The sequence below is a fragment of the Manacus candei genome, unplaced genomic scaffold (assembly GCF_025592945.1).
Source record: "Manacus candei isolate 608988 ecotype Guabito, Panama unplaced genomic scaffold, ASM2559294v1 h1tg000002l, whole genome shotgun sequence".
NCBI classification, from domain to species: Eukaryota; Metazoa; Chordata; class Aves; order Passeriformes; family Pipridae; genus Manacus; species Manacus candei.
In genome coordinates, this window is record NW_026138050.1 from 15,231,319 (window position 1) to 15,254,849 (window position 23,531).

The window sequence follows — 23,531 nt, forward strand, 5'->3', positions numbered from 1 at the left end:
GCCCATGCTGGATGCAGGTACTGCACCAGGATATGGATTCCTGTACCAGGATGCAGGTGCTGTACCGTGATGCAGAAACATGTACTGAGACACAGGTACCTTACTGGAATACCTGAACCTGTACTGGGATACAGGTACTGGAAGTGGAATGTGAATTCCAGCATGCAGACAGTGCACTGGGATGCAAGTATCACACCAGGATGCAGGTACTGGTCCAGGATGGAGGTACCACATTGGAAGCCGGTACCCATGCCATGATGCAGGTATTCATACTGGGATGCAGGCACTGTATGAAGATGTGTGTACCAGTACAGGGATGCAGGTACCATACCAGAATATGACTCCCAGTACTGAGATTTAGGTACCCACTCCAGGATGCAGGTACCTGTACCAGAATGTGGGTGCCAGTACCAGGATGTGGGTGGCATACTGGGATGTAGATACCATACTGGGATGCAGGTATCATACCGGGATGTTGTAACTGTGTTCGGATGGGGGTACCAGTACCGGGATGCAGGTCCCCATACCGGGATGCACACAGCCATGTGAGGATACACGTTCCAGTACCGGGATGCCCGCAGCTGTACCGGGATGCCGGTTCCCGGCACCATCCCGTGCTGAGAGCGCCCGGTGCCGGCTCCCTCCCGGTGCCGTGTCCCGGTGCCGCCGGCGGGGCGGGGCGGGGCGGGACGGGTCCCGGTTCCCCTCGCGGCGGCGGCGGGGGGTGCGGGAAGGGGGGGGCGCTGCGCCGCGCGCTGCGGCGGGGGCGGCTCCGCTCGGCTCCGCGCCCGCCCCCGCCGCCGCCGTCTCCCCGCTGCCATCGGCGGCTCCCGGCGCCGCCGCTCGCCGCTCGCTCCCGGGCCCGCCGCAACGCGGGGCTGGCGGGGAGAGCCGCCCCCGCCGCCGCCCCCGCCGCCCGCGCCGCTCCCCTGCCCGGCTCGCCGGCCCCGGGCGCGGGGGAGCGGCGGAGCCCTCCGCCCGCCGGGTGCATGGACAGGAGCTCCCTGCTGCAGCTCATCCAGGAGCAGGTGAGTCCGCCCGGGGGGCACCGGGCACCGGGCTGCGCTCGGGGGGGGGGGGTGCGCCGGGCATCGCTCCCGGGGGGAGATGCTCGCACGCACCGGGCTCGGCTGGCGCGCAGCGGGCAGCGCTGCCCATCCAGGGCGGCGACCGCGGCCGTGCCACCCCCCGCCAGCGTCCCCCGCTGCCCCCCGTCACCGCCCCGGGGGACCCGCCCCCCCCCGTGCCGCCGAGAACGCGCAACTCGGCTCACTTGTGGCCTCTTCCTCCGCCAGCCCCGGGCCGGATCCTGCCCGCTGCACCCTCAAGGACGGGGGGTGCTGGGCACCGAGCCCCGGCGCCGCCCGTGGGCTCTGGGTGCAGGATGGGGCCCTGGGCGTGCCGTGGATCGGGCATCCCGGCGAGGCGGGGGACTGCACCCACCCCCGTGACCTGATTGCGGGATCGGGCCGTGGAGCATCAGCGCTGCCTGGCGTGGGGCATCCTGGCGCTCGCGGCAGGATGGGGGCTCGAGGCGATACCTCCCGCTGACCCCCAGCCCCCAGGAGCCCCTCTTGAGCTCCGCCGGCTCGTCCCTGCATCCCCACCCACCCCGGGCCCAGCTGGCTGCTCTCCCCTGGGCACGGGGACAGAATTTACTGGGGATCAGGGAAATGAACTGTTTCCCCCTCCCCCCTGGCTGGGTCCATGACCTTGGCTGAGTCCCCCAGCCCGGGAGTTGCGGTGCTGTCCCCCGTGTCACCCCACCCTCGGGCTCTGGGGCTCCATGTGTCCCTGAGCAGCTCGGGGATGAGCAGCAGCTTTCCTGGGAGACAGCAGGACTTGGGGGAGCCCAGTAGGATCTGGGGGCTGGGGGACTGGGGATCAAGCCCTCTCAGGGAGGGGCATAGGGGGCCAGTGGGATCGGGGTGTGAGCAGTTGCACCCTAAAAGCAGAGAGGGGCGTCCTGGCTGCTGCCGGGGCTCCTGAGGCCAGTGAGCTCGGCGTGTGCCAGCATGGGGACAGCGTGTGCCAGGTCCCAGCATGACACACACACACGTGGCACCTGTGGGGGACGTGTGTGGGGCAGAGGGGACAGGACGCTCCCAAATCCCAACGGCTGGGGCTGCTCTCATGGGCTGGTGGCTTCTCTGAGGATGCAAGTGCTGCCTGCACCTGTATCCTACACCCTGTACCTCACACATCCCACCCTGCATCCCACTCCATGTGTCCCACCCCTGCCCCCTGCTCTGGGGCAGCCAAACCCTTCTTGGGAAAGAAGCTGTGGCTGTTCCCTGATGGTGCTGGAGGGGCAGGGTGTCCACCTTGGTGTGGATGTGACCCCATTCCCCCAGCATTCCCCTTCCTGCCCATCCCATGAGGACAAGGTTCCTCTCCTCTGTTTCATTCCCCACATAAGCAAGGAGCAAACCTAACACAATTTCAGGGGCATTGTGGGGTTCAGGGTCCCAGCCACCCTGTGCTCCAACCATGGGTACCCCCTCCCAATCTCCATCCTCCTTGTTCCATCCTGGGCTCCTTGTCTCCATGAACAGGACCACATCGGGTACCCCGTGGTGCTGGGTACCCCGTGGCGCGCTGTGCCTGGAGGGCTCAGGCTGCCCAATTCACTCCGGGAGCCCCGAGGATGGCAGAGGGTGCCCCGGCACAGGGTGTGGTGAATCCCAGTGGCAAGGGCGACGGGAGGAGCAGGGGAGGAGGAGGAGGAGGAGGTGGAGGAGGAGGAGGAGGTGGAGAAGGAGGAGGAGGAGGCTGGTGCCAGGGCTGCGCGTGTGTTTAGCTTGGTGGCTTCCTGGCTAGCAGGCTGCTGGCGGCAAGAAATAACTGAGTAGGAGAGTGCTGGCTGCTCCGCGGGGAGATGGGGACACCGGCACGGCACGGGGCACCCGCGTGGTGCGGGGTCTGGAGGGGGGGCAGGTTGTAGTGCCCCTGACACAGGCAGAGACTGGTGTTATGGAGCAGCACAAGGCCACGGTGAGGGGCACCGGGTGGTCTCCCCAGCCAACCACAGAGTCGAAGCCCTGGCATCCCAGTAATGCCCCTGACATGCCCCACAGCTCGACCCCGAAAACACCGGCTTCATCGGGGTGGAGACGTTTGCCAGCCTGGTGCACAGCCATGAGCTGCCCCTGGACCCCGCCAAGCTCGACATGCTGGTGGCCCTGGCACAGGGCAACGACGAGGGGCAGGTCTGCTATCAGGAGCTGGTAGACCTGGTCAGTGCCGAGGGGCCGCGGGGACGGGGGCGAGCGGCCGGGTGCCAGCCCGGGGTGGGCACTGGGCACCTCCTCGTGCCCCTGGGGAGGGGGGCAGACGTCGGTGGTCCCTCAGGGGCATGGGATGGCGGCACGGCCTTGAGGTGGCTCGTCCGGGCTGTGGCATGAGGGGGTGGCTGGGCAGGGGGTGGCCACAAGCCCCGCGGCCCCCGCGGCCCCCCGGGCTCTCCCCGCAGATCAGCAGCAAGCGCTCGAGCAGCTTCAAACGCGCCATCGCCAACGGGCAGCGGGCGCTGCCCCGCGACGTCCTCCTGGACGAGACCGGCCTCGGCTTCTACAAGCGCTTCGTCCGCTACGTGGCCTACGAGATCCTGCCCTGCGAGATGGACCGGCGCTGGTACTTCTACCAGCACCGCACCTGCCCGCCCCCCGTGTTCATGGCAGCCGTCACCCTCACCCAGGTGCGGGGCAGGGCCGAGCCCCGCCCGAGTGTCCCGCTGACCTCGGCCAGGCTCAGACTCGGGGTGGACGGGGTGGGTGACTCTGGCTCTGAGATTTGGAGCTCAGACCTGCAGTGAAGGAGGGATGGATGACCCCGGTTGTGATGTCCTGATGCCCACTAGGGGGCTCGGGTCTGGCATGAAGGGACCAGTGACGCTGGATGTGACATCTCTGTGCCCATATGGGGGACTCAGACCCGGGGCAGTGGGGCTGGGTGACCCCATTCTGATGTCCTGGTGACCATGGAGAGGTTTAGATATGGGGTAAAGGGATGGGTGGCCCGGGTTGTAATGTGCCAGTGCCCACACAGAGGCTCAGACCCAGGGCAGAAGGGATGGGTGACCCCGGTTGTGATGGCCTGGTGCCCTTGGGGGGCTCAGATCTGAGGTGAAGGAATGAGGGACCCTGTTTGTTATGTCCTCATGCCCCTATGTGGAACCCAGATCAAGGGAAGAGGGGATGGGTGACCCCAGCTCTACCGCCAGTGCCCATGGGAGGCTCAGACTCAGAGCAGAGGGGACAGGTGACCCCAACTGTGATGTCCTGGCATCCTCTGGGGTCTCAGACCTGGGGTGAAGGGGCCAGGTGCCTCCAGCCCAGGACAGAAGGATGGGGGAGTGTTTTGGCAGTGCTGAGGGGTGACAGCCGTGGGCTTTGTCACAGATCATCGTGTTCCTCTGCTACGGGGCCCGGCTGAACAAGTGGGTACTGCAGACCTACCACCCCGAGTACATGAAGAGCCCCCTGGTTTATCACCCCGGGCACCGGGCGAGGGCCTGGCGCTTCCTCACCTACATGTTCATGCACGTGGGGTAGGTCCTGCGGGGGGGCCACCGGGGGCACCCCGGGGGCTGCACGGGCTGAGCCCCCCTTGTGCCCTCCTGTGCCCGGGCAGGCTGGAGCAGCTGGGGTTCAACGCCCTCCTGCAGCTGATGATCGGGGTGCCCCTGGAGATGGTGCACGGCATCCTGCGCATCAGCTTCCTCTACCTGGCCGGGGTCCTGGCAGGTGGGTGCTGCCTGGGGGGCCATCCCCATCTGTCCCCATCTGTCCCCATCTGTCCCCATCTGTCCCCAGCCCCAGGGAGGGCACGGGGAGGTGCGCCCCAAGTCTGATGGGGGTGAAGGGCTTTGCTGGGTACTACCCTGCAGTGCCAGAGTCACTTGGCAGGGGGCTGGGGGGCAATGCAGCCTCTAATTAATTAATGTGGACAGTAATTAATTAATGCTGTGGGGGTGAGGCTCTGTGCTGAGCCCTGTCTGTGCCCCCAGGCTCCCTGACTGTCTCCATCACTGATATGAGGGCCCCCCTGGTCGGGGGCTCAGGGGGGGTCTACGCCCTCTGCTCAGCCCACCTCGCCAACGTCGTCATGGTCAGTGGGGAGGGGGCACAGGGGGCACGAGGGGGGGAGCATGGGGGGTGTGTGCCATGGAGTGGATGGCACTGGAGGGTGGGTGTCATGGTGTGACATTGGAGGGAGAGGGGCATTAGGGGTATCAAGGGGGATGCCATGGGGTGGTATTGGGGCTGGGTGGCACTGTAGGGTGGGCAGCACGCTGTAGTATTGGGTGGGGGATACCACTGGGTGACAGCATGGGTGGGAGCTGTTTGTGGGGTGGGAAGGTTGGTGGGACATTAGGGGGGGATGCCATGGTGTGGGTGGCACTGTGGGATGGGCAGCCTTGTGTCACACGGGGGGGAAGTGCTGTGGGGTGGCATCGGGGGTGGGCGTCAGTGTCCTTGTGTGACATTGATGGGGGCTGTGCCATGGGGTGGGTGGCACCGTAGGATGGGCAGCATGGTGTGACACTGAGGATGCTGAGGGGGGATGCTGTGGGGTGGCATCGGGGGGGGCACTGTTGCAGGGGAGAGCACCTTGGGTGGCATCATGGGGTGGGTGTGGGTGGGAGGAGCAGGGACGTGGGGGAACTCCACGGGGAGCACTGGGGGTATGACACCAGCCTACGCCCTGGTGCTGGGTCATCGCTGGTGCCAGCCCCCTGTCCGTCCAGTCATCCATCCATCCATCCATCCATCCATCCATCCATCCATCCATCCGTCCCTCTCCCGCAGAACTGGGCCGGGATGCGCTGCCCCTACAAGCTGCTGCGGATGGTGCTGGCGCTGGTGTGCAGTGAGTACCCACCCCCGATCCCCCGCGGGCAGGAGGGGCGGCCGGGGTGGGCTCAGCCCTGCCGTGTCCCGCAGTGAGCTCCGAGGTGGGTCGCGCCGTGTGGCTCCGGTTCTCGCCGCCGCTGCCGGCCTCGGGCCCGCAGCCGTCCTTCATGGCTCACCTGGCGGGGGCCATCGTGGGCATCAGCATGGGGCTGACCATCCTGCGCAGCTACGAGGAGAGCCTGCAGGACCAGTGCGGCTGGTGGGTGCTGCTGCTCTCCTACGGCACCTTCCTGCTCTTCGCCGTCTTCTGGAACATCTTCGCCTACGACCTGCTGGGAGCACAGATCCCCCCCCCGCCGTAGCCCACGCCCCCCGCCCCGGCCCTTCGGTTGGTTTGTTTTCCAGGCCCGGTGGAGGGGTCGGGGGGTCCCCGCGCGTGACATGGGGACAGGCCACCCCCCGCCCGCCTGCCCCCTCGGTGCTACAGAACGCGCCGCCCCCCACCCCGGGCTGCGCCCCCCGAATGTACCTGCCGACCCCCTGCGCTGTACCCCCACCCCAAAGGATGCTTCAGCCCTGCCCTGGCATCGCAAACCCCCCCGGGGTGCCCGCAGGGCTCGGGATGTGCCCCCCGGAAGGAGCCGAGTGTGGGGACCCCTTCGCTGGCTCCTGTACCCCCTTCCCAGGGTGGGGGCCAACACTCGTTGCCCCCCAGGACCTGCACTTTCACACGAAGGACTGGTGCCAAAATAGGAGCGATTTATTTTTCTACGCCAAAATAAATATAAATAAAAGAAAGAGAGGAATTAAAAAAAAAAAGAAGGATATGGGGAGAGCCCGGCAGGAACCAGCTGAGACCGGCACAACTCGTTTCGGCAGTGCCCTTGGGGCGCAGCCCCCCCTTCCCCGCGCCCCGGCCCCCCGCTTTGCTGCCAGCGCCCTCCCCGGGGCGGGGGGCTCGCCACGGGATGGGGGCGCAGGGGGGTCCCCGCTCTGACCCCCCCCCCGACCTTTTTGGAGTATAAATAAATATTTTGCACACTGCTGGGGCGTGTGTCTCTGTTGGGAGGGATTTTGGGCGTGCCCCCCATCCCTGTGGGAGGCGGGGAGGGCGCCGGGGCTGGCTGGCCCCGGGGTGGGCGGTGGCGGGGGGGTCACAGCCGGGCACGGGACTTACTGGAGCAGAAAACTCTGGGATAAGTGGAGCGGCACCCGGCCGAGCCCCGCGGGGCTGGCAGCGCGGGGGGGCGTGGGGGTGTGGGGCTGGGGGGCTGTCTGCAGCACCGAGACCACCCCCCACCGCATCCAGCCCCGCCTGCTCCACGCACCCAAACTTCAGCCTTGCACACACCCCCATCCAGCCCCCAAGCCCTCACCTCATCCAACCCCACACCCTTCTGTGCCCCCACATCCCGCTGAACCCCAGGCACCCAACAGCCCCTCTGCACCCCACAACCCTCTGTTCACTCCCACCCCTCTGCCGATCCCCCGAGCTTCCTCTGTACCCCCTCCCCAAGCCCCCAGTCAGCCCACATCCCCCTGAAATCCCATCCTCAACCCCTCCCCAGCCCCCTCGCACTCCCACAGCCCCCAAGCCCCCTCGCGCCCCCCAATCCGCTCCATCCAGCCCCCCTTCAGCCCCATAAACCTCAACCATGCCCCGCCCACCTCCTCCTGACCACGCCCACCTCCATATGACCACGCCCACAAACACTGGTCGCGCCCCTCCGCCTGTAGGCCCCGCCTCTCCCCGTCAGACCCCGCCCCCCACATTAGCCCCGCCCACATTCCAACTCCCGCCCTCTCGCTGTCTGTCCCTCCCCTGCCGAGCTGACCCCGCCCCTTCCCCGCCGGCTCCGCCCCTCCCGTTGGCCCCTCCCCCGGCCCCGCCCCGGCGGTGGCGCATGCGCAGTGCGCGGGCGCAGCGCAGCGGGGCCGCCCATCGCGGAGCCGCGGCCGCCGGGCCGGGCCGGGCCGCGCCGGCCATGAAGGGCAAGGAGGAGCGCGAGGGCGCGGCGGGGCCCGGCGCGGCGGGGCCGGGCGCGGGGGGCGCGGGGGGCGCCAGCCCCGAGAAGAGCCACAGCGCGCAGGAGCACAAGGAGCAGGGAAACCGGCTCTTCGGCGGCCGCAAGTACCCCGAAGCCGCCGCCTGCTACGGCCGCGCCATCGTGAGTCCCACCGGGACGGGATCGGCGGGGAGGGGACGCACCGCCTCCCTCACCACGGGCCTGGCCCGGGTACCCCCGGGATGGGCCCTCAGGGGTGGGTCACCCCGGCCTGGATGGTCCCATGACGGGATCCCTCGGGGACAGGACACACCAGCCTCCCCCCCGGCCCGGTCCTGGCCTGGACACCCCGGGACGGGCCCTGCCCTGGCCTCCATAACCCCAGGATGAGACGTCCCTTGGTCTGGGCACCCTCTCGGTCCTGGCCTGGCTGAGCCCGGGACGGGACCCTCGGGGATGGGACACCCCCGAGATGGGACCCCGCTTCCTCCAGCCTGGACACCTCCCCAGCCCTGGCCTCGATACCCCCGGGATGGAATCTCCTTAGTCTGGACAATGTTTTTCTCCCGGGCCTGGTCTGGATACCTTTAGGATGGAACCCCCTTAGTCTGGACACTGTCCCCTCCTGACCTAGACCACCTTCCTGGGCCTGGATCCTCCCTCCTGGGCCTGGACTATGCCCCCCAGGCCTAGCCTAGCCCCCTCCCTGGGCATGGACCCTCCCAGCCCAGCCTGTCCCTCCGCTCTCTCTGAGCTGGACTCTCTACTCCCCCCCAGGGTGCCCCCACCCTGCCCCATCCCCAGGCTGTGCTGGGTAGGGCCCCCTCCCGGGGTGCTCCAGCCCCCCCAGGTGGTGGGGACTGTCCCCTCTGGAGGCAGGGACACAGGTTGCCCTATGGGGACCAGCCCAGCCTGTCCCCAATCCATCCTGGCACCTCCCCATGGGTTGCACGCCCGCACTGGCACTGCCGGCTGTCCCTGCCCGGGTGACAGTGTCACCGAGTGCCCGGGCTGTCCCTGCCATCCCCCGTGACATGGGGCTGTCCCCCCAGAACCGGAACCCCCTGGTGGCCGTGTACTACACCAACCGGGCCCTGTGCTACCTGAAGATGCAGCAGCACGACAAGGCCCTGGCGGATTGCAAGCGGGCGCTGGAGCTGGACGGGCAGTCGGTGAAGGCCCATTTCTTCCTGGGCCAGTGCCAGCTGGAGATGGAGAACTACGACGAGGCCATTGCCAACCTGCAGAGAGGTGAGCGGGCACGGCGGCCCCTCCGCCTGTGGGAAAGGGCCGAGGGTGGTGCCAGGGACCCGCTGCTGGCTCTGACGTGGCCCTGCTCTCCCCAGCCTACAACCTGGCCAAGGAGCAGCGGCTGAACTTCGGGGACGACATCCCCAGCGCCCTGCGCATCGCCAAGAAGAAACGCTGGAACAGCATCGAGGAGAAGCGGATCAACCAGGAGAACGAGCTGCACTCCCACCTGACCAAGCTGATCATGGCGGAGAAGGAGAGGTAACAGGGCACAGGGCACCAGTAAAGGCTTTTTGAGTATCACCATGCTGTCACGCTGTCTGTGAGGTGCCTCTGCCCTCCAGGCCAGCAGGGAAGGGAGCGGCAGTGTCCCTCCATCCCCCTGCTCTGCTCTGTCCCAGGGAGCTAGCCGAGTGCCGGAAGACCCAGCAAGAGGAAAACACGGACGAGAGCCGGAGCCGAGTCCAGCTGGCCACCATCGAGGCCAAGCATGTGAGTGGGGGCTTCCTCATCCCATCCTCGTGCTCATCCCCAGGCTCTTCTGTAGCCAGGGAAGCCAGGGCTGCGGCTGTGCAGATGAAAGCCAAGAGACCCCAGGACAGAGCACAGCTCCTCAGCCTTCATTCTGTGGCCGGTGCTTTTGTGTCCCCCTGTGACAGCTGCCCCTGCTCTGTCACCTCTTGTCCCAGCCCAGCAGTAGTGATGCCTCTGGGCCTGTTGTTCCCTGAGGGAACACAAGTGGCTCTTGGCCACATGTGGGTCTGGGTGCTGGGGACTAATCCCTGATAAAAATAGCCCCACGAAGGAAGGTTAGTTTTAAGCTGGATCACTCCTGCCAGGTTCAGCTGGGAGCTGCATGGGCAGAGGGGCCGAGGAGCTGCTCCCATGGGTGGGAGGCTTGGGGGCTCTCCCTGGGGTAGCCCATTTGTGCTGGGGTGTCCTTGTCCTGAAGGGCTTTTCTTTCAGGACAAATACCTGGCAGACATGGACGAGCTCTTCTCCCAGGTGGATGAGAAGAGGAAGGTGAGTGTGCCCTGACCTGTGCTCCCATCTCTCCCCTGCTGTGTTCCCTGCTTCCCCCTCTGAGCCAGCACCACCTCCCAGTCCATCTTCCTGACCCAGCTGTGCCTCTCTCGAGCCAGAAGCGGGACATCCCTGACTACCTGTGCGGGAAGATCAGCTTTGAGCTGATGAGAGAGCCCTGCATCACGCCCAGTGGGATCACCTACGACAGGAAGGACATCGAGGAGCATCTCCAGGTACCACCGGGCCAGGGGCAGGGGGGTTTCCCAGCACTTTTCCTGCCTTCCTCTCCTGCCTGGGCAGGAAGGCAGCTCCCAGCTCAGGGTTCTGAAGGCTCCTTGGGTTTGTTCCCAGTTACGTGCCAGGGCAGCTCCCTGTGGAGCAGGTGCTGCCGGGCCCTGCCCAAAGCAGAGGCAGCTCTTGGCCGGGGTCTTGTGCCCTGACCTGCCCTCATCCTGCTGAGAGGCACCTTCAGAGGGGGCTGTCCCTCCTTCCCCCCGGAGGCCTGGCTGCCGTGCCGGATGCCAGGGCAGATGCCAATGGTCCCTGTGGCCCAGGGCTGAGCCCGGGCAGGTGGAGTAACCGGTTCCCACCCGCTCCTCCCTGCAGCGCGTGGGTCATTTCGACCCGGTGACGCGGAGTCCTCTGACCCAGGACCAGCTGATCCCCAACCTCGCCATGAAGGAGGTGATCGACGCCTTCATCTCGGAGAACGGCTGGGTGGAGGATTACTGAGGGGCTGGGGGAATTCCTGAGGGGCCTGGGGGGGCATAACTGAGGGGTTGGGGTAGTGTTGGAGTGCCCCAGCACAGCTCCCCAGGCTGGCACCATGCCTTACTTGTTCCCTGGCTGCTCCCCCTCCGCTCCGGCTGCCCCAGACCCAGCGTGAGGCGAGGGCACGTCACCATCTCCCCTTCCCGTAGTGGCTGGGTGGGCACCACGGCTCCCTGGGCTCCCCTCTCCAGCTCCAAGACCTGCCTGGGGGTCGGGAGAAGGCTGCCTTAGCAGCAGTGGCCTCACTGTCATCTCCATGGCTCACAGAGCAGGGTCCTCCTCGGCCACGGCCGCTGGCAGTCCCCAAAGAGTGTCCTGCTCCAGGGAGTGCCACAGGGAGCTCGCTGGGATGAGCACCTGGAGCCCAGTCCCTCCCTGTGTATATAGTTGTTTCCTCCTCCTTCCACCTTCTGTCTGGCCAGGGCTGGGTCCTCTTCCCTGTAAATAGCCACTTGCCAGGGTGAGACCAACTCGCCCTCTGGCTTTTCCCAGGAAACAACAGCCCCAGGGCTGGAAGGGGCTGGCTCCCACCTCCCCTCGCCTGTGGTTCCCTGCAAACAACCACCTGGGTTAAGGTTCTTACTCCTTTAATTAAATCCCTTAAAAAACACCACAAAAAATAACCAACAAATCTGTATCCAACTGAGGTTCCAGCATTTTGGTCGGCCCACAGCCTGCCTGGCTTTCTGAGCACCCCCTGGAAGTTTGCCAATGTCCATTAAAAAAAATATATATATATAAAAATAATTAAAAAAAATCAGCAATAAATGTGGAAAAGGAGCTGAAGTGGTTCACAGCAGTGATTTCTGGGGATATCCTGGCTCGGGAGCCAGGGGGAGGGGGGATGTAGCAACACACAATGGCTACAGTAGAACAACTTTAATCCAAGGGGGAGGAAAAAGACCAGTAAAAACCAGAACTTTCTCAGGCAGTTGGTCCCCAAACCAGTTGCCTTTCCCTGAGGGTGGCAGGAATTCCTGCCGTGTCCAGGATGATGGTGACACATCCTTGTCCTTCCTGGCTCTACCCAAGGAAGGTGGAGATGAAGACACTGGTGTCCAGGTTGAGTGTCGCGTGCCACCAGCGGTCAGGGAAGTACAGGACCTGTGGGAGGGAGCAGGGGGGGTCCCGTGGCTCTAGTTGGGCTGTGTGGGGTCCCCTCCACCCTCCCGGGGGTCCTGACTCACCTCCCCGGGGCGCAGGGTGCACTCGAGCGGGCGCTGGGCAGGGGGCAGTGTGGGGTACGTGTGCTGGAGCCAGGCCAGCGTCGTCTCGTTGGGGTGGAAGTGGGGGGTTTTATCCGGGGGGTACAGGAACCAGCGCTGGAAAACACCAAGGGGACAACCCCCCCCCCCCCAATTTCCCCTCCAGCCCCTCAGGCTCAGCACCATCAGGGCTTCCCCGTGTTCAGGGACACCCCTTAGGGGGCTTGTTGCTCTCCCTCGCCCCTCCACATCCTTTTCTCAGGGCTCAGTTCTCACCTTCCTGCCGAAAATCACCTCGGAGAAACCGGGGCCGTGCCAGTGAAAGGGAACACCGGAGCCTGAGCCTGCGGTAGAACGGGGGGTTGGTGCTGGGGAGACCCCCCGATTTCCCCCCCCCATCCGCCCCGTGCCCACCTGCGATCCCGAAGCTGTAGGCAGGGCTGGTGCCCGGGATGCGGAACGGAGGGGGCACGTAGTGTTGGAACAGGGGGCCCCACTCGGTGAAGTTGTTGTCGCCGAAGAAGTACAGGGTGTCTGGGGGAACACGGGAGGCTGAGCCCGGTGAAGACCGGGGGGTTCCGGGGGGGCCGGGACGGTGCTGCACCCACCACTGCCCAGCCGGGCCGGGTCCTGCGGCTGCAGCAGCCGCTCCACGTACTCCTGGAACGGCACATCCACTGCGGGAACGGGAACGGGAGCGGTGAGCGGGGGCAGCGGCCCCGCCGGGCCGGGCGCGGCCCCCCCTCACCTTTGCGGTACGAGTAGGTGTTGGCCGTGCTGAGCCGCACCGGGAGCGGCCCGAACGCCGCCAGCAGCTTCTCCCGGGTGCACAGGGCTCGGAACGCCTGGGGATGGAGCACAGGGACGGGATGGCACGGGGGGTATGTGACCTCCCCGGAGTCCCCCCGGACCCTCCCGGCACTCACCGAGTTGTCCGTGACCCCGCCGAGGATCACCGGCCGGGAGAAGGCGAACCTGGGGGAGCATCCAGCGGGGTCCCGCCCGGGCGACGCACCGGGACCGGCCCTGACACATCCCCGGGACACCGGGACCGGCCCCGACCCACCCCCGGAGGTACCGGGACCGGCCCTAACACATCCCCGGGACACCGGACCGGCTTCAATCCGGCTCTGGGGGTACCGGGACCAACCCCGACACATCCCTGGGGCACTGGGACTGGCCCTAAACCGGCACCAGGACAGGCTCTAAACCACTCCCGGGGCACTGGGACCGGCTCCAACCACCTTCCCCGGGTCCTCGCCCCTCCGACCCTCCCGATCCCTCCCCGTTATCCCGCCCGGTGCACCGGGCACTGTTCCCCCCCGGGATCCATGTCTCGGTCTAGCGGGGCCGTGCCGGGCCCCCCGTTACCGCTGCAGGAAGAGGGAGTATGTGAGGGAGGCATCGACCCGCTCCACGGTGCAGCGCTCCTCCTCCGGCACCGAGCCCGCCAGCCTGCAGCGGGAGGCTGCGCTCGGCACCGGCACCGGGACCGGCCCGGGGCAGCCCCCCCGCGCTCCCCATGCTCCGGCCTGGCCCGGGGCAGCCCCCCCGCGCTCACCATCCGCCGCCCGGCGGGGCGGTGCCCTGGACGGGCCGGGCCCAGCGCAGCAGCAGCGGGAGCAGCGGGAGCAGCCGCGCCGCCATCGCCACCGGGACTACGACCCCCGGCATGCACCGCGCGCACATCCGCCTGGTGAGGGCCACGGCTTAAAGGGGCAACATGAAATGGGCTCCACCTCACGGCTTAAAGGGGCAACAGAAATGTGGGGCCCTCATCAAGGCTTAAAGGGGCCCCCTCGCGTAAGGGGGCAACAACAAAGTGGGGTCGCCAGGCCCCCGGGGCACCGACCCCCAGCCCGAAACGGAGTCCAGCCCCACCCCGGGGTCTTCTGCATCCAGGTGAAGTGAAGACAACGGCTCGGTTCAGCTGCTGGTTTGTTTTAATCCAGTACAAAACGGCTGGGCAGGGGGGGCACCCCCAGCCCTTATTTACACAATAAATACAGGGAGGGAGGTGTGGGGGGTACCAGGCAGGAGATCCTGCCTGCCCTGCCCATCCCCTGCCTGCCATCCCCCCCCCGTGGGGCTTAGGGCTCAGGTGTACTCGCAGAGATGGCCGCAGCCAGCAGGGCAGTGGGAGCTGGTCTCCAGCCACTTCATGATGTGCTGGAGGTGGCCCCCGTGGCTGCAGCCCTGGCACCACACGAAGAGCCCCTTCACCACGTGGTGACACACGGCACACATGCTGGCACACTGCCGACACCTGCACGAGAGAAATGGAGGAGCATGGGCAGGGGGAGCCCTGGGGGGCACCAAGGGGGAACATGGGCACCCACCCCATCCTCCTGCCCCCGCAGAGCCCCTGGAGCCCCCTTGCTGAGCTGTCCCCAGCTCTGTGCCTGCTTTGTGCCCTCACCTGTCGCAGATCCAGCCCCTGTTGCTCATGGGCCGCTTGCAGTTGCTGCAGTTGACGTGGAGGGTGGTGGAAGCCTGGTTGAGGCAGTTGATGGCACGGCAGGTGCTCAGCTTGATCACCTCGTTGGAGATGTTCCAGAGCTGGAAGCGCTGCAGCAGGTCGATGTAGGACGTGTACCAGTGTTCCTGGGAGGGCCACAGATGGCAGAGCCTCAACATCCACCCTGAAACCCCCTTGGGATCCCTGCCCTGCCTCCCAAAGGCAAGATCCATGCTTGGGTGACAGCCCCCTGCAGCGCTCCCAACTTGGGGCAGAGGAGCTGGTCGAAAAGGTCAAAAAGGTCCTGGGGGTCAACAGTGGCTCAATATGAGCCCAGGTGGGCAAGAAGGCCAATGATGCCTGGGCTATCCCAGCCATGGTGTGGGCACAGGCCCAGGGCAGTGCCCATCCCTGTGCTGGCACTGCTGGGGCACCTCCAGCCCTGGGGGCAGTTCTGGGACCCTCAGACAAGGGACACTGAGGGGTTGGAGCGTGTCCAGGGAAGGGAATGGAGCTGGGGAAGGGTCTGGAGCAGCAGGAGCAGCTGAGGGAGCTGGGGGGGCTCAGCCTGGAGAAAAGGAGGCTCAGGGGGGACCTTCTGGCTCTGCAACTCCCTGACAGGAGGGGGGAGCTGGAAAGCAGGGGGGGTCAGGCTCTGCTCCCAGGGGACAAGGGATAGGACAAGAGGAAATGGCCTCAAGTTGTGCCAGGGAAGATTTAGGCTGGATATTGTGAAAATGTCTTTCCTGAAAGGGCGGTCAGGCACTGGCACAGCTGCCCAGGGCAGTGGTGGAGTCACCATCCTTGGAGGAATTTAAAAGCCGTGTGGATGTGGCACTTGGGGACAGGGGTTAGTGGTGGCCTTTGCAGTGCTGAGGAAATGACTGGACTTGATGATTTTAGAGGTTTTTTCCAACCTAAAGGATTCCATGAGTCTAAGATCCCTGTGGTGGGAGAACAGCTCTGCAACACTGGGGAATAGCATCCTTCCCCAAACCAACAGGCCACAGCCACTCCCCCACCCTGGCCTTACAGACACCACCTGAAGTCCCAGGTACCAGCAGGTACCAGCAGCAGGTACCAGGGGTCCTGGAGCTGCCCACCCCAGTTAGAGCAGACCTGGCAGGGGCTGGAGGAGAAGGGAGGCTCCCAGAGCACAGGAGGGATCTCACAGCATTGGGATACACCGCCTGCGGATCCCACCAAGGTGTCCCCTGCCCCCAGGGGCTCCCACCTGTGTCTGCTCGTCGATCTCCTTGCGGATGCGCTCCCCCAGCACGATGAGCACGGACACGGCCGTCTGCACGTCCCCCTGCTCGGCGTAGAACAGCAGCGTGTCCCGCACGATGGGGCTGAAGAAGTCGGAGGGCAGGCGGTTCTCGTAGAGCGAGTGGGAGATGGAGATCAGGGAGAAGGACTCCACAGGGGTCAGTGACACTGTCTCGGCCTCGTTGCCGCTGACGTGGGGGGAGTCAGCCTTGTCCTGCAGGTGGTCCAAGGCCGAGGGGTTGTCCACGATTTCATGGCGCAGGGGGAAGGCTTCCTGGGGAAGGCTGTATTCCTGCTCTTCAGCTGCGAGGAGACAGCAGGAATGAGCAGGGAAGAAATCCAGCTGCCCATCTGGGACAGGCAGCACCCCCCAGCACCAGCCATGCACTCACCATGTGGGTTCTCGTGGTCCATCATGTACAGGTCATCCTCATCTGCCTCCACATCTCCCAGCAGGTAATCCGCAGGGACATCGCTGCCCTCCGTCTCCTCGTTGTCTGCGTGCCCGGGGAGAGAGAAATCAGCTCATCCCATGGTTGGATCCACCTCCCCGTGTCCTCCAGCGTGCCAGGCTGTGCCCGAGTCAGACAGCCCAGCTCCCCAGCACATCACATTCCTGGCACCCACAGCCACCACTGTCACTGTCACCCCAGATCACGGGGGTGAACCGTCCCTCTGCAGCTCCCTGGGGCTTGGTGTCCTTTGCCTGGGGCTGCAGCAGGTCCAGCCCAATTTGCAGGATAAGTGCACCAGTTCATCCCACATCCCCAGCTAAGGAGGGAAGAGCTGTAGGAGTGGGACTGTTCCCCCCAGGAGTGTTACCCTCGTTGTTGATCAGGGTGGAGGAGGAGTCCATGAGGATGTTTTCTGAGCGGCTTTCTCCTTTGCTGCGGTCCAGTCTGGACTCGCTGCCCAGCCCAGAGGGGATGTCCTTCAGGTTAAAGCTGGGGGAAAAAAGCCATATTTAATAGGTCATGGAGGTTTAAAGCTTCCATTCCATCCAATAAATGGCCTGGATAGAGGTGTCCAGTTGCAGTTGGAATGGTGAAACATGAGAGAAGGTGATTTCCCTGAGAGCAGAAGTCACTTATCCTCACTGTGTGACTTAAAGACATTGCAATTGTGGTCACAGCCCTCCCTCCAAGCCTGGTGTCACTGCACACGCACTGCAAAGGTCCTTCTGAAGCATTTCAGTGCTGAGCAGACCCTCTGCTCTACCTCCTTTCCCTCAGAGGCAGGTGAACAGGAGCTGCCTTGCTCCAGGGTGTTTATTATTCACCATCATGCTCAGCTTTCACCGATGGAAAAGGGAAGGGATGGGGCTGGAGCAGAGCCCAGCAGTGTTTCAGTCAGTGGCAGAACAACCCAGCTGGAGGCAGAGCTTGGTCAAGGACAGTGCTTGTTTCTTTTGATGTTATTTGAGGATCTGTCACTCACTGTGGGAACCTGGCCCTGAGAGGTCTGACAGCTAATTTGGAGTCCTCACCCCTCACGTTTATGTCATTGAGAAGAGGAAAAACAAGTTTTCCTGCTTCATCAGCCCACAATGGGGCTCTCACAGAGCTGGGCTGTGCTCTCCCTTGGAAAGGCAGAAGAAAACCTCTGCAGACCCCCAGCCCCAGCTCCAGCCATGAGACACCTTCTCCACCCCCAGCCCTTGGTCACCACCCCTGTGCTGGCACTGCTGAGGCACCTCCAGTGCTGGGGCTGTTCTGGGTCTCTCTCAACAACAAGGACATTGAGGGGCTGGAGCACGTCCAGAGAGGGGAACAGAGCTGGAGAAGGGTCTGGAGCACCAGGAGTGGCTGAGGGAGCTGGGGGGGCTCAGCCTGGAGAAAAGGAGGCTCAGGGGGGACCTTCTGGCTCTGCAACTCCCTGACAGGAGCAGGGAGCCGGGATGGGGGTCAGGCTCTACGCCCAGGGAACAAGGGACAGGAGAGAAAACAGCCTCAAGTTGTGCCAGGGGAGGTTTAGATGGATATTGAAGAAATTCCTTCATGGAAAGGGTGGTCAGGCACTGGCACAGCTGCCCAGAGAGGTGGTGGAGTCACCATCCCTGAAGTGTTCAAAAAATGTGTAGCTGTAGTGCTTAGGGGACATGGATTATTGGTGGTCTTGGGTTGACAGTTGGACTCGATGATCTTAGAGGAACTCAAATGACTCATGAATTCAGTAACTGCAGAGCTGGTACTAGTCCCACACCTCACCACAGCTCCAAACTCTGGCTCCAGGAGGGAAGGGAGCAGCACATGAGGCTGCATGGCTCAAGGCCAGGCTGGGCACTCACTTCTCACACCCACATGGGAAATGGCTGCGTCCAAAGGATCCCAATCTGCAAACCAGCACGGCCTGAGGCTAGGGAGAGCTGTCCCTGCTCCCACTCCGTGACTGGGACAGGTCAGATGTCAAGAAGAAATTCTTCCCTGTGAGGTTGGTCAGGCCCCAATACAGGCTGCCCAGAGAAGCTATGGCTGCCCCATCCCTGGAAGTGTTCAAGGCCAGGTTGGGTGGGGCTTGGAGCAACCTGGGATAGTGGAAGGTGCCCCTGTCCATGGCAGGGGGGCAGAATGAGATGAGCTTTAAGGTCCCTTCCAATCGAAGCCACTGTGATTCAATGATATGATTCCAGGACTCCACCCCAAAGGAGCCACATCCACTCTCCCACTCACGGAGCTGCCCCAGCCATGACATCCTTCAGTGCAGCTCCAACCCCCCGTACCTGTTCATGAGCGGGAGGGCAGCGCTGCCTTTGCCCATGCTGTGGTTGAGGTTGGCGGACGACACGGTGCCGAGGCTGGAATAGATAATCCGCAGCATCGTCCACGTTTGAGCCACCTGCGTGGGAGACAGCCAGTGCCAGACCTTGCCGGGCTGCAAACCAGGCCCTGTCCTGCCCTCCCCGTCCCACACCTCACCTGGTTGCGGTCCAGGCCCTTGGCCACCTTGGCGTTGTGGTCGCAGAGCTCGGCCAGGGGCCGGCCGGCCAGCGCGTACTGCTTGGCCGTGTGCACGAACCAGTCCATGCTGCCGCTCTCCACGTCTGTCTCGAACACGCTGAGGGCGCTGGAGGACGAGATGTACTCGAACTGCTCCGTGGGGTCCAGCTTGCGCTTGAAGAAGATGGGGTGGCGCCGGTCCCCGATGTAGGGCTTGCGGTTGGAGTCGGAGGAGATGAGGCTCTCCTTGGCGGCGAAGGCCAGGTCTCCGTACAGGCTGTAGCACAGCCCCTCGGGGTTGGCCCGGTCGATGGGCTGGCTGGCGTCCTTGAAGATGTGCTGGTAAAGGGTGCTGTCCTTGGAGCCCGACAGCAGGAAATAGGGGTCGTGGAGGTGCCGCCACACGATGCCCGTGGTGACGTCCTTGTGCTCCTCGAACATGGCGGAGGGGATGAAGGGGCGGCGCACGTCCCACACGTAGATGTTGTGGTCCACCATCATGGAGCAGGTGGCGATGTGGTGCTTGCACTCGGGGCGCCACTTCACCCGCGCCACCGAGGCGATGGTCTGCACGCAGTAAATCTCCTTCGCCCGCGTCGTGTTCATGTCCCACACCTTCACCATCTTGTCCCGGCCGCCCGTGGCCAGCCAGCCCCTGGGAGAAGGATGGAGGAAGATGGGGAGATGGCAGCGTGCATCTGTGCCCCTTCCCCTCTGCCACCCTGGCACAGAAACACTCACAGCACAGACTGACCAGGTCCAGGCCACGGGGAGGCAGCCAGCCTGCAACTGCATCCTCCCAGCTGCTCCACTGACACCTCCTCTCTCCAACAACCAGGTCAGGCAACACCCTTCTTCCTGCCCCCACTTAGGGCCCTGCACCTTTAGAGCCACACTCCCAGTCCGACCAGTTCCCTCTACCTCTGGTTTCCTCTCGCCAGGCACAGCAGAGAGGAAAAAGGCCACTTTGAACATATTTCAGTGTCTCCCTAAGCTCGTGAGGAGTTGCAGCACTGCCTGGCAGGGAGCAAGGAGGGACCTGCACACCACAGCAGCTGCTTCCAGACCCTTCCCAATCATCCCCCGGGAAAGGCAGGAGGAGGCAAACATGACCAAACACAGCTGAATCATGTCACAGAACACACGCCCTCGGCGTACCCTGGCTCCCCTGCTTGCTATATCTGATCATTAGCAATCCAGCGCCTCCAAATCCCCTAATTTGTCAAAGAAAGCCCCCAAAACACCCCAACACGGCCTCAAACCCTCAAAGCAACAATTGCTCCCACCTTCCAGCAACATCCTAGCCTCTGACACAGTGACCAAGATACCAGAGATGCTGATCTCTCCCCTGAAAGTTGCCAGCCCCGTTTTTAGGGCCTCCTTCATCCCTGCGAGACCAGGTGGCTGCCAGGGCCCAGCCCACCCCCACCTGTCCTCCAGGTGCCAGTCGCAGCAGAAGACGGGCCCGTTGTGGGCCGTGAACATCCTCTCGTAGCGGTCGGGCCGCCGGATGTCCCACAGCTGCACGTTCCCGTTCTCGAAGGTGGCGGCGAAGGTGAAATAGTCCCGGATGCTGAACTGCACATCACGCACGCTCTCCGACTGGCCTGAGGGACAGAAGGCGAGATCCGGTGGGACAGAGCTCCAGCAGAGCTACAAACCCCACTGGAGGAGCCCTGGGGGTCCCCGGTTCAGAGGGAAGGGGAGGCAGGGAGTGATGTGACCACCTTCCATCTTCATCTCCATCCCACTGCTGAGAGGGACCGAAAAGCACCAAAACGCCTCTCAGCTCCCTCCCTCCCTGCTTTGGGCATCACACCCTGACCCTGAGCAAACCTTCCTCCTGGGCACGGGGAAAGGGCAAAGCCCTCAATCTCTGCCTCTCCCAGGGAAAGAGGACAAGCAAAGGAAGGGCGAAGCCCTCAATCCCTGCCTCCCCCAGGGAGCAGGGGAACCGGCAGCCGTGTCTGTACCAGAGAAGGTGCTGACAGAGTCCTTCTTGCGCAGGTCGAAGCACTTCATGTACCCGTCCTGGGAGCCGCTGAGCAGCATGTACACCTCGGTGGGGTGGAAGCACACCTTGTTCACCGTGCGCTTGTGCTCCGTGAACAGCTGGTCCTGCTTGTTGCGGGACGGCTTGCCGAGGTTCCAGGTGACCACCACGCCGTTGGTGGCGGCCGTGGCCAGCAGGTTCTCATCCATCTGGTGCCACACCACGTCGGCGCAGCTGAAGTTCAGGGAGGGCTTGCGGCCCACGCGCAGGTTCAGCTTCTCCACGAACTGCTCCTCCTCGATGGAGTAGATCTTGAAGATGTTGCGTCCGGCCACCACGACCTGCGCGGCGTCGCGGCACACGCTGATGGCGTTGGCGGGGGCGTCCAGGTGGCAGAACATGGTGCGGCCGCTCAGGGTGTTGCCCCCCAGGGCCGTGGTGACCCTGGCCATCTTCTCCATGGCTGTTCTCGGGGCACCGTCCCCTCTCCAGGAGCAGGCTCGCAGGTTCGTGTCCCCACAGGCTGCCTGCTCCCCCTCAGCCAGAGCTGGGCAGGGCCAGGCGGGGCTCCCGCAGCTCCTGCCGGGCCCTGGCGGCTCCACCCGCGGCTTTGTCTGGCTGCATCAACGGGCTGTGGGGGTGAGAGGCACAGAGCTGCCGTGGGGAGGGAGATACACCCTGGGCTGGGCTCTCCTCTGCTGCCTTCTGTGACTCCCTCTCAGGGAGCTCCTGAAAACCTTTCCTGGGTTCTTTCTTCCCTCTTCAGTTACAGTCTGAGGTGTTTCAGTGGTGAGAGCAGCTGTTGCTGACGGGACAGATTGACTGCAGCGCTGTGGGCCGAGGTGAGCAGAGTCATCAGCACAAGGTGGGGTGAAGCGAGGGACAGGCACCTCCACGGGGCACTGCCTGCACCCCAAACCCTGCAGGAACCAAGGCTTCACCCTCCTCTAGCAGAAGGGGCCCAGCAGCTACTCGGGGGTGCCCTGGGGCCAGCGAGGCTGCCTGAGGGGGGTCACAGCGTCCCCCAGAGCCAGGCTGAGCTCCTGCCACGGCACTGCCACCTCCAGCCCCACTGCCCTTCCCGCAGATCCCTCATACCCCGCATTCCCACCCCCTCGGGGTCTCTCAGACTCCCAGGGTCCCCTCCCACCCCACAGCCCCCTCAGGACCTGCTCCTGCCCCTCAGGGCTGCCTCAGAGTCCCCTCCACCCCAAACCCTCCTCAGGGCCCTTCCCCCTCCTCACAGCCCGTCCCACCAGGTTCCCCTGTCGCTGCCCCCCGGTCCCGGTCCCGGTCCTGGCCCTGGCCCCGGCCCCGGCCCCGGCCCCGGCCCCGGCCCCGGCCCCGGCCCCGGCCCCGACCCCGACCCCGACCCCCTCCGTGCGGGGCCCCAGTACCCGGTGCCAGTCCCCGGTGCCGATGCCGGTCCCCGCCCGCAGCCCGGGCCGCGCAGGCCCCGCGACCGTCAGGGAATCGCCGCCGGGCCACGCCCCCTTCCGCCACAGCGACCCGCCCCCTGCGCCAGACCACGCCCCTTCCGATGGTGGGACACGCCCCCGCTCCCAGGCCACTCCCCCTCACAGCCCTGACCCGCCCTCTGCCGCCAGGCCACGCCCCCCTTTGCCGTTCAGACCCGCCCTGTGCAGCGAGGCCGCGCCCCTGTGCACGGCCATGCCCCGCCCCTGTGCACGGCCATGCCCCGCCCCTGTGCACGACCATGCCCCGCCCCTGTGCACGGCCATGCCCCGCCCCTGCCACAGACCACTCCCCCTTATTTGTCAAAGCCCTCCAGGCCCCGCCCACTCCCAGCCTCACCTTAGAGTAGGCCCCGCCCTCCTCGTCAGGCCCCGCCCCCGTGGTTAAGCCTCGCCCCCGCGTGAGGCCCCGCCCCCGGCCCGGAGGGGAGCGCTGGGGTGCGGAGGGTGCGGGGGATGCGGGGAGTTTTGGGGTGGGGGTGCAGGGAGAGGCGGGGTCTGGTGGGAGTGGCTGTGCCAGGGGGATGTAGGGTGCAGTAGGGGGTGGGCGTGGAGGGGAAAATGAGTGTCAGGGGGATTTGGGGTGCATTGGGCATGGGGGTGCAGGGGAAAATGGGGGTTAAGGGGATATAAGGTGCATTGGGGGTCAGGATACAGGGTGGGAAATGGTGGCGCTGGGCAGATATGGGGTGCATTAGAGCTCTATGGATGCACTGGAAGGATATAGGGGAGCACAGGGGAGTGGGGATGCACTGGGGTTATGGGAGTGCACTGCCATGGGGGTGTGTGGGGGTCATATGGTGTGCATTAGGGGTGGGGGTCAGGGGGATAACGGGGTGCATTGAGGGCCAGGGTGTAGGGTGGGAAATGGGGGTGAGTGGGATATGGGGTGCATTGGGGGTGGGAGTGTCGGGGAGATGGGGGGTCTGGGGGACTGGTGGTACCAGGGGGATGTAGGGTGCATTAGGGATGGGAGTGCAGGGGAAAAGGGGAGTCGGGGGGCTATGGGGTGCATTGTGGGTGTAGGGATGCAGTAGAGGGATCTAGGCATGCAGAAGGGAGTGGGGATGCAGGAGGGCTATGGGAGCACACTGTCATGGGGGGGTTGCAAAGGACAGTATGGGGACACGCTAGCCTGGGGCTTGGGGCCGTGCTGAGGCTGCCTGTGTAAGGTGGGATTGTAGAGGTGACACCCCCCATCTGCTGCTGTCCCCTGCAGGGGTGGGGGGACCTTCTGTGTGCCACCTGTCCTCAGCCCCTGGCACCTGTGTCCTGGCACCCGTGTG

At 64.7% G+C, this 23,531-nt stretch overlaps 4 protein-coding genes across 7 annotated transcripts; 2 read left to right on the plus strand and 2 right to left on the minus strand.

Annotated features, from left to right (window-relative positions):
• Nucleotides 1-834: 834 nt before the first annotated feature.
• Nucleotides 835-6,790, plus strand: RHBDL1 (rhomboid like 1). Its single transcript, XM_051781286.1, has 8 exons — nt 835-1,028; nt 3,078-3,236; nt 3,473-3,697; nt 4,401-4,549; nt 4,633-4,745; nt 5,009-5,109; nt 5,811-5,871; nt 5,946-6,790. The coding sequence occupies exons 1-8, from the start codon at nt 990-992 to the stop codon at nt 6,215-6,217; spliced, it is 1,119 nt and encodes a 372-aa protein (XP_051637246.1). The 5' UTR covers nt 835-989; the 3' UTR covers nt 6,218-6,790.
• Nucleotides 6,791-7,753: 963 nt separating this feature from the next.
• STUB1 (STIP1 homology and U-box containing protein 1) lies at nt 7,754-11,689 on the plus strand. Its single transcript, XM_051781354.1, has 7 exons — nt 7,754-8,023; nt 8,914-9,112; nt 9,208-9,373; nt 9,514-9,604; nt 10,079-10,135; nt 10,255-10,371; nt 10,745-11,689. Exons 1-7 carry the CDS (start codon nt 7,760-7,762, stop codon nt 10,868-10,870), a joined length of 1,020 nt encoding a protein of 339 aa, XP_051637314.1. The 5' UTR covers nt 7,754-7,759; the 3' UTR covers nt 10,871-11,689.
• Nucleotides 11,690-11,775: 86 nt separating this feature from the next.
• Nucleotides 11,776-13,767, minus strand: JMJD8 (jumonji domain containing 8). Of its 3 annotated transcripts, none has more exons than XM_051781560.1 (9): nt 13,676-13,767; nt 13,486-13,569; nt 13,041-13,089; nt 12,863-12,959; nt 12,723-12,791; nt 12,529-12,648; nt 12,391-12,458; nt 12,097-12,231; nt 11,776-12,013 (listed from the first exon to the last, which is right to left on the minus strand). In XM_051781560.1, exons 1-9 carry the CDS (start codon nt 13,759-13,761, stop codon nt 11,933-11,935), a joined length of 789 nt encoding a protein of 262 aa, XP_051637520.1. In that variant the 5' UTR covers nt 13,762-13,767; the 3' UTR covers nt 11,776-11,932. The 3 variants fall into 3 exon arrangements, with proteins under 3 accessions (XP_051637520.1, XP_051637502.1, XP_051637511.1); XM_051781542.1 differs by having other exon boundaries at nt 13,041-13,203; XM_051781551.1 differs by lacking the exons at nt 13,486-13,569; nt 13,676-13,767 and having other exon boundaries at nt 13,041-13,402.
• Nucleotides 13,768-14,035: 268 nt separating this feature from the next.
• Nucleotides 14,036-22,286, minus strand: WDR24 (WD repeat domain 24). 2 transcript variants are annotated; one of them, XM_051780567.1, is made up of 10 exons: nt 22,168-22,286; nt 20,751-21,600; nt 20,207-20,384; nt 18,757-19,432; nt 18,561-18,676; nt 16,664-16,785; nt 16,234-16,338; nt 15,807-16,144; nt 14,534-14,718; nt 14,036-14,380 (listed from the first exon to the last, which is right to left on the minus strand). In XM_051780567.1, the coding sequence occupies exons 2-10, from the start codon at nt 21,229-21,231 to the stop codon at nt 14,212-14,214; spliced, it is 2,370 nt and encodes a 789-aa protein (XP_051636527.1). In that variant the 5' UTR covers nt 21,232-21,600; nt 22,168-22,286; the 3' UTR covers nt 14,036-14,211. The 2 variants fall into 2 exon arrangements, with proteins under 2 accessions (XP_051636527.1, XP_051636538.1); XM_051780578.1 differs by lacking the exon at nt 22,168-22,286 and adding an exon at nt 22,027-22,050.
• Between the last annotated feature and the right edge of the window lie 1,245 nt (nt 22,287-23,531).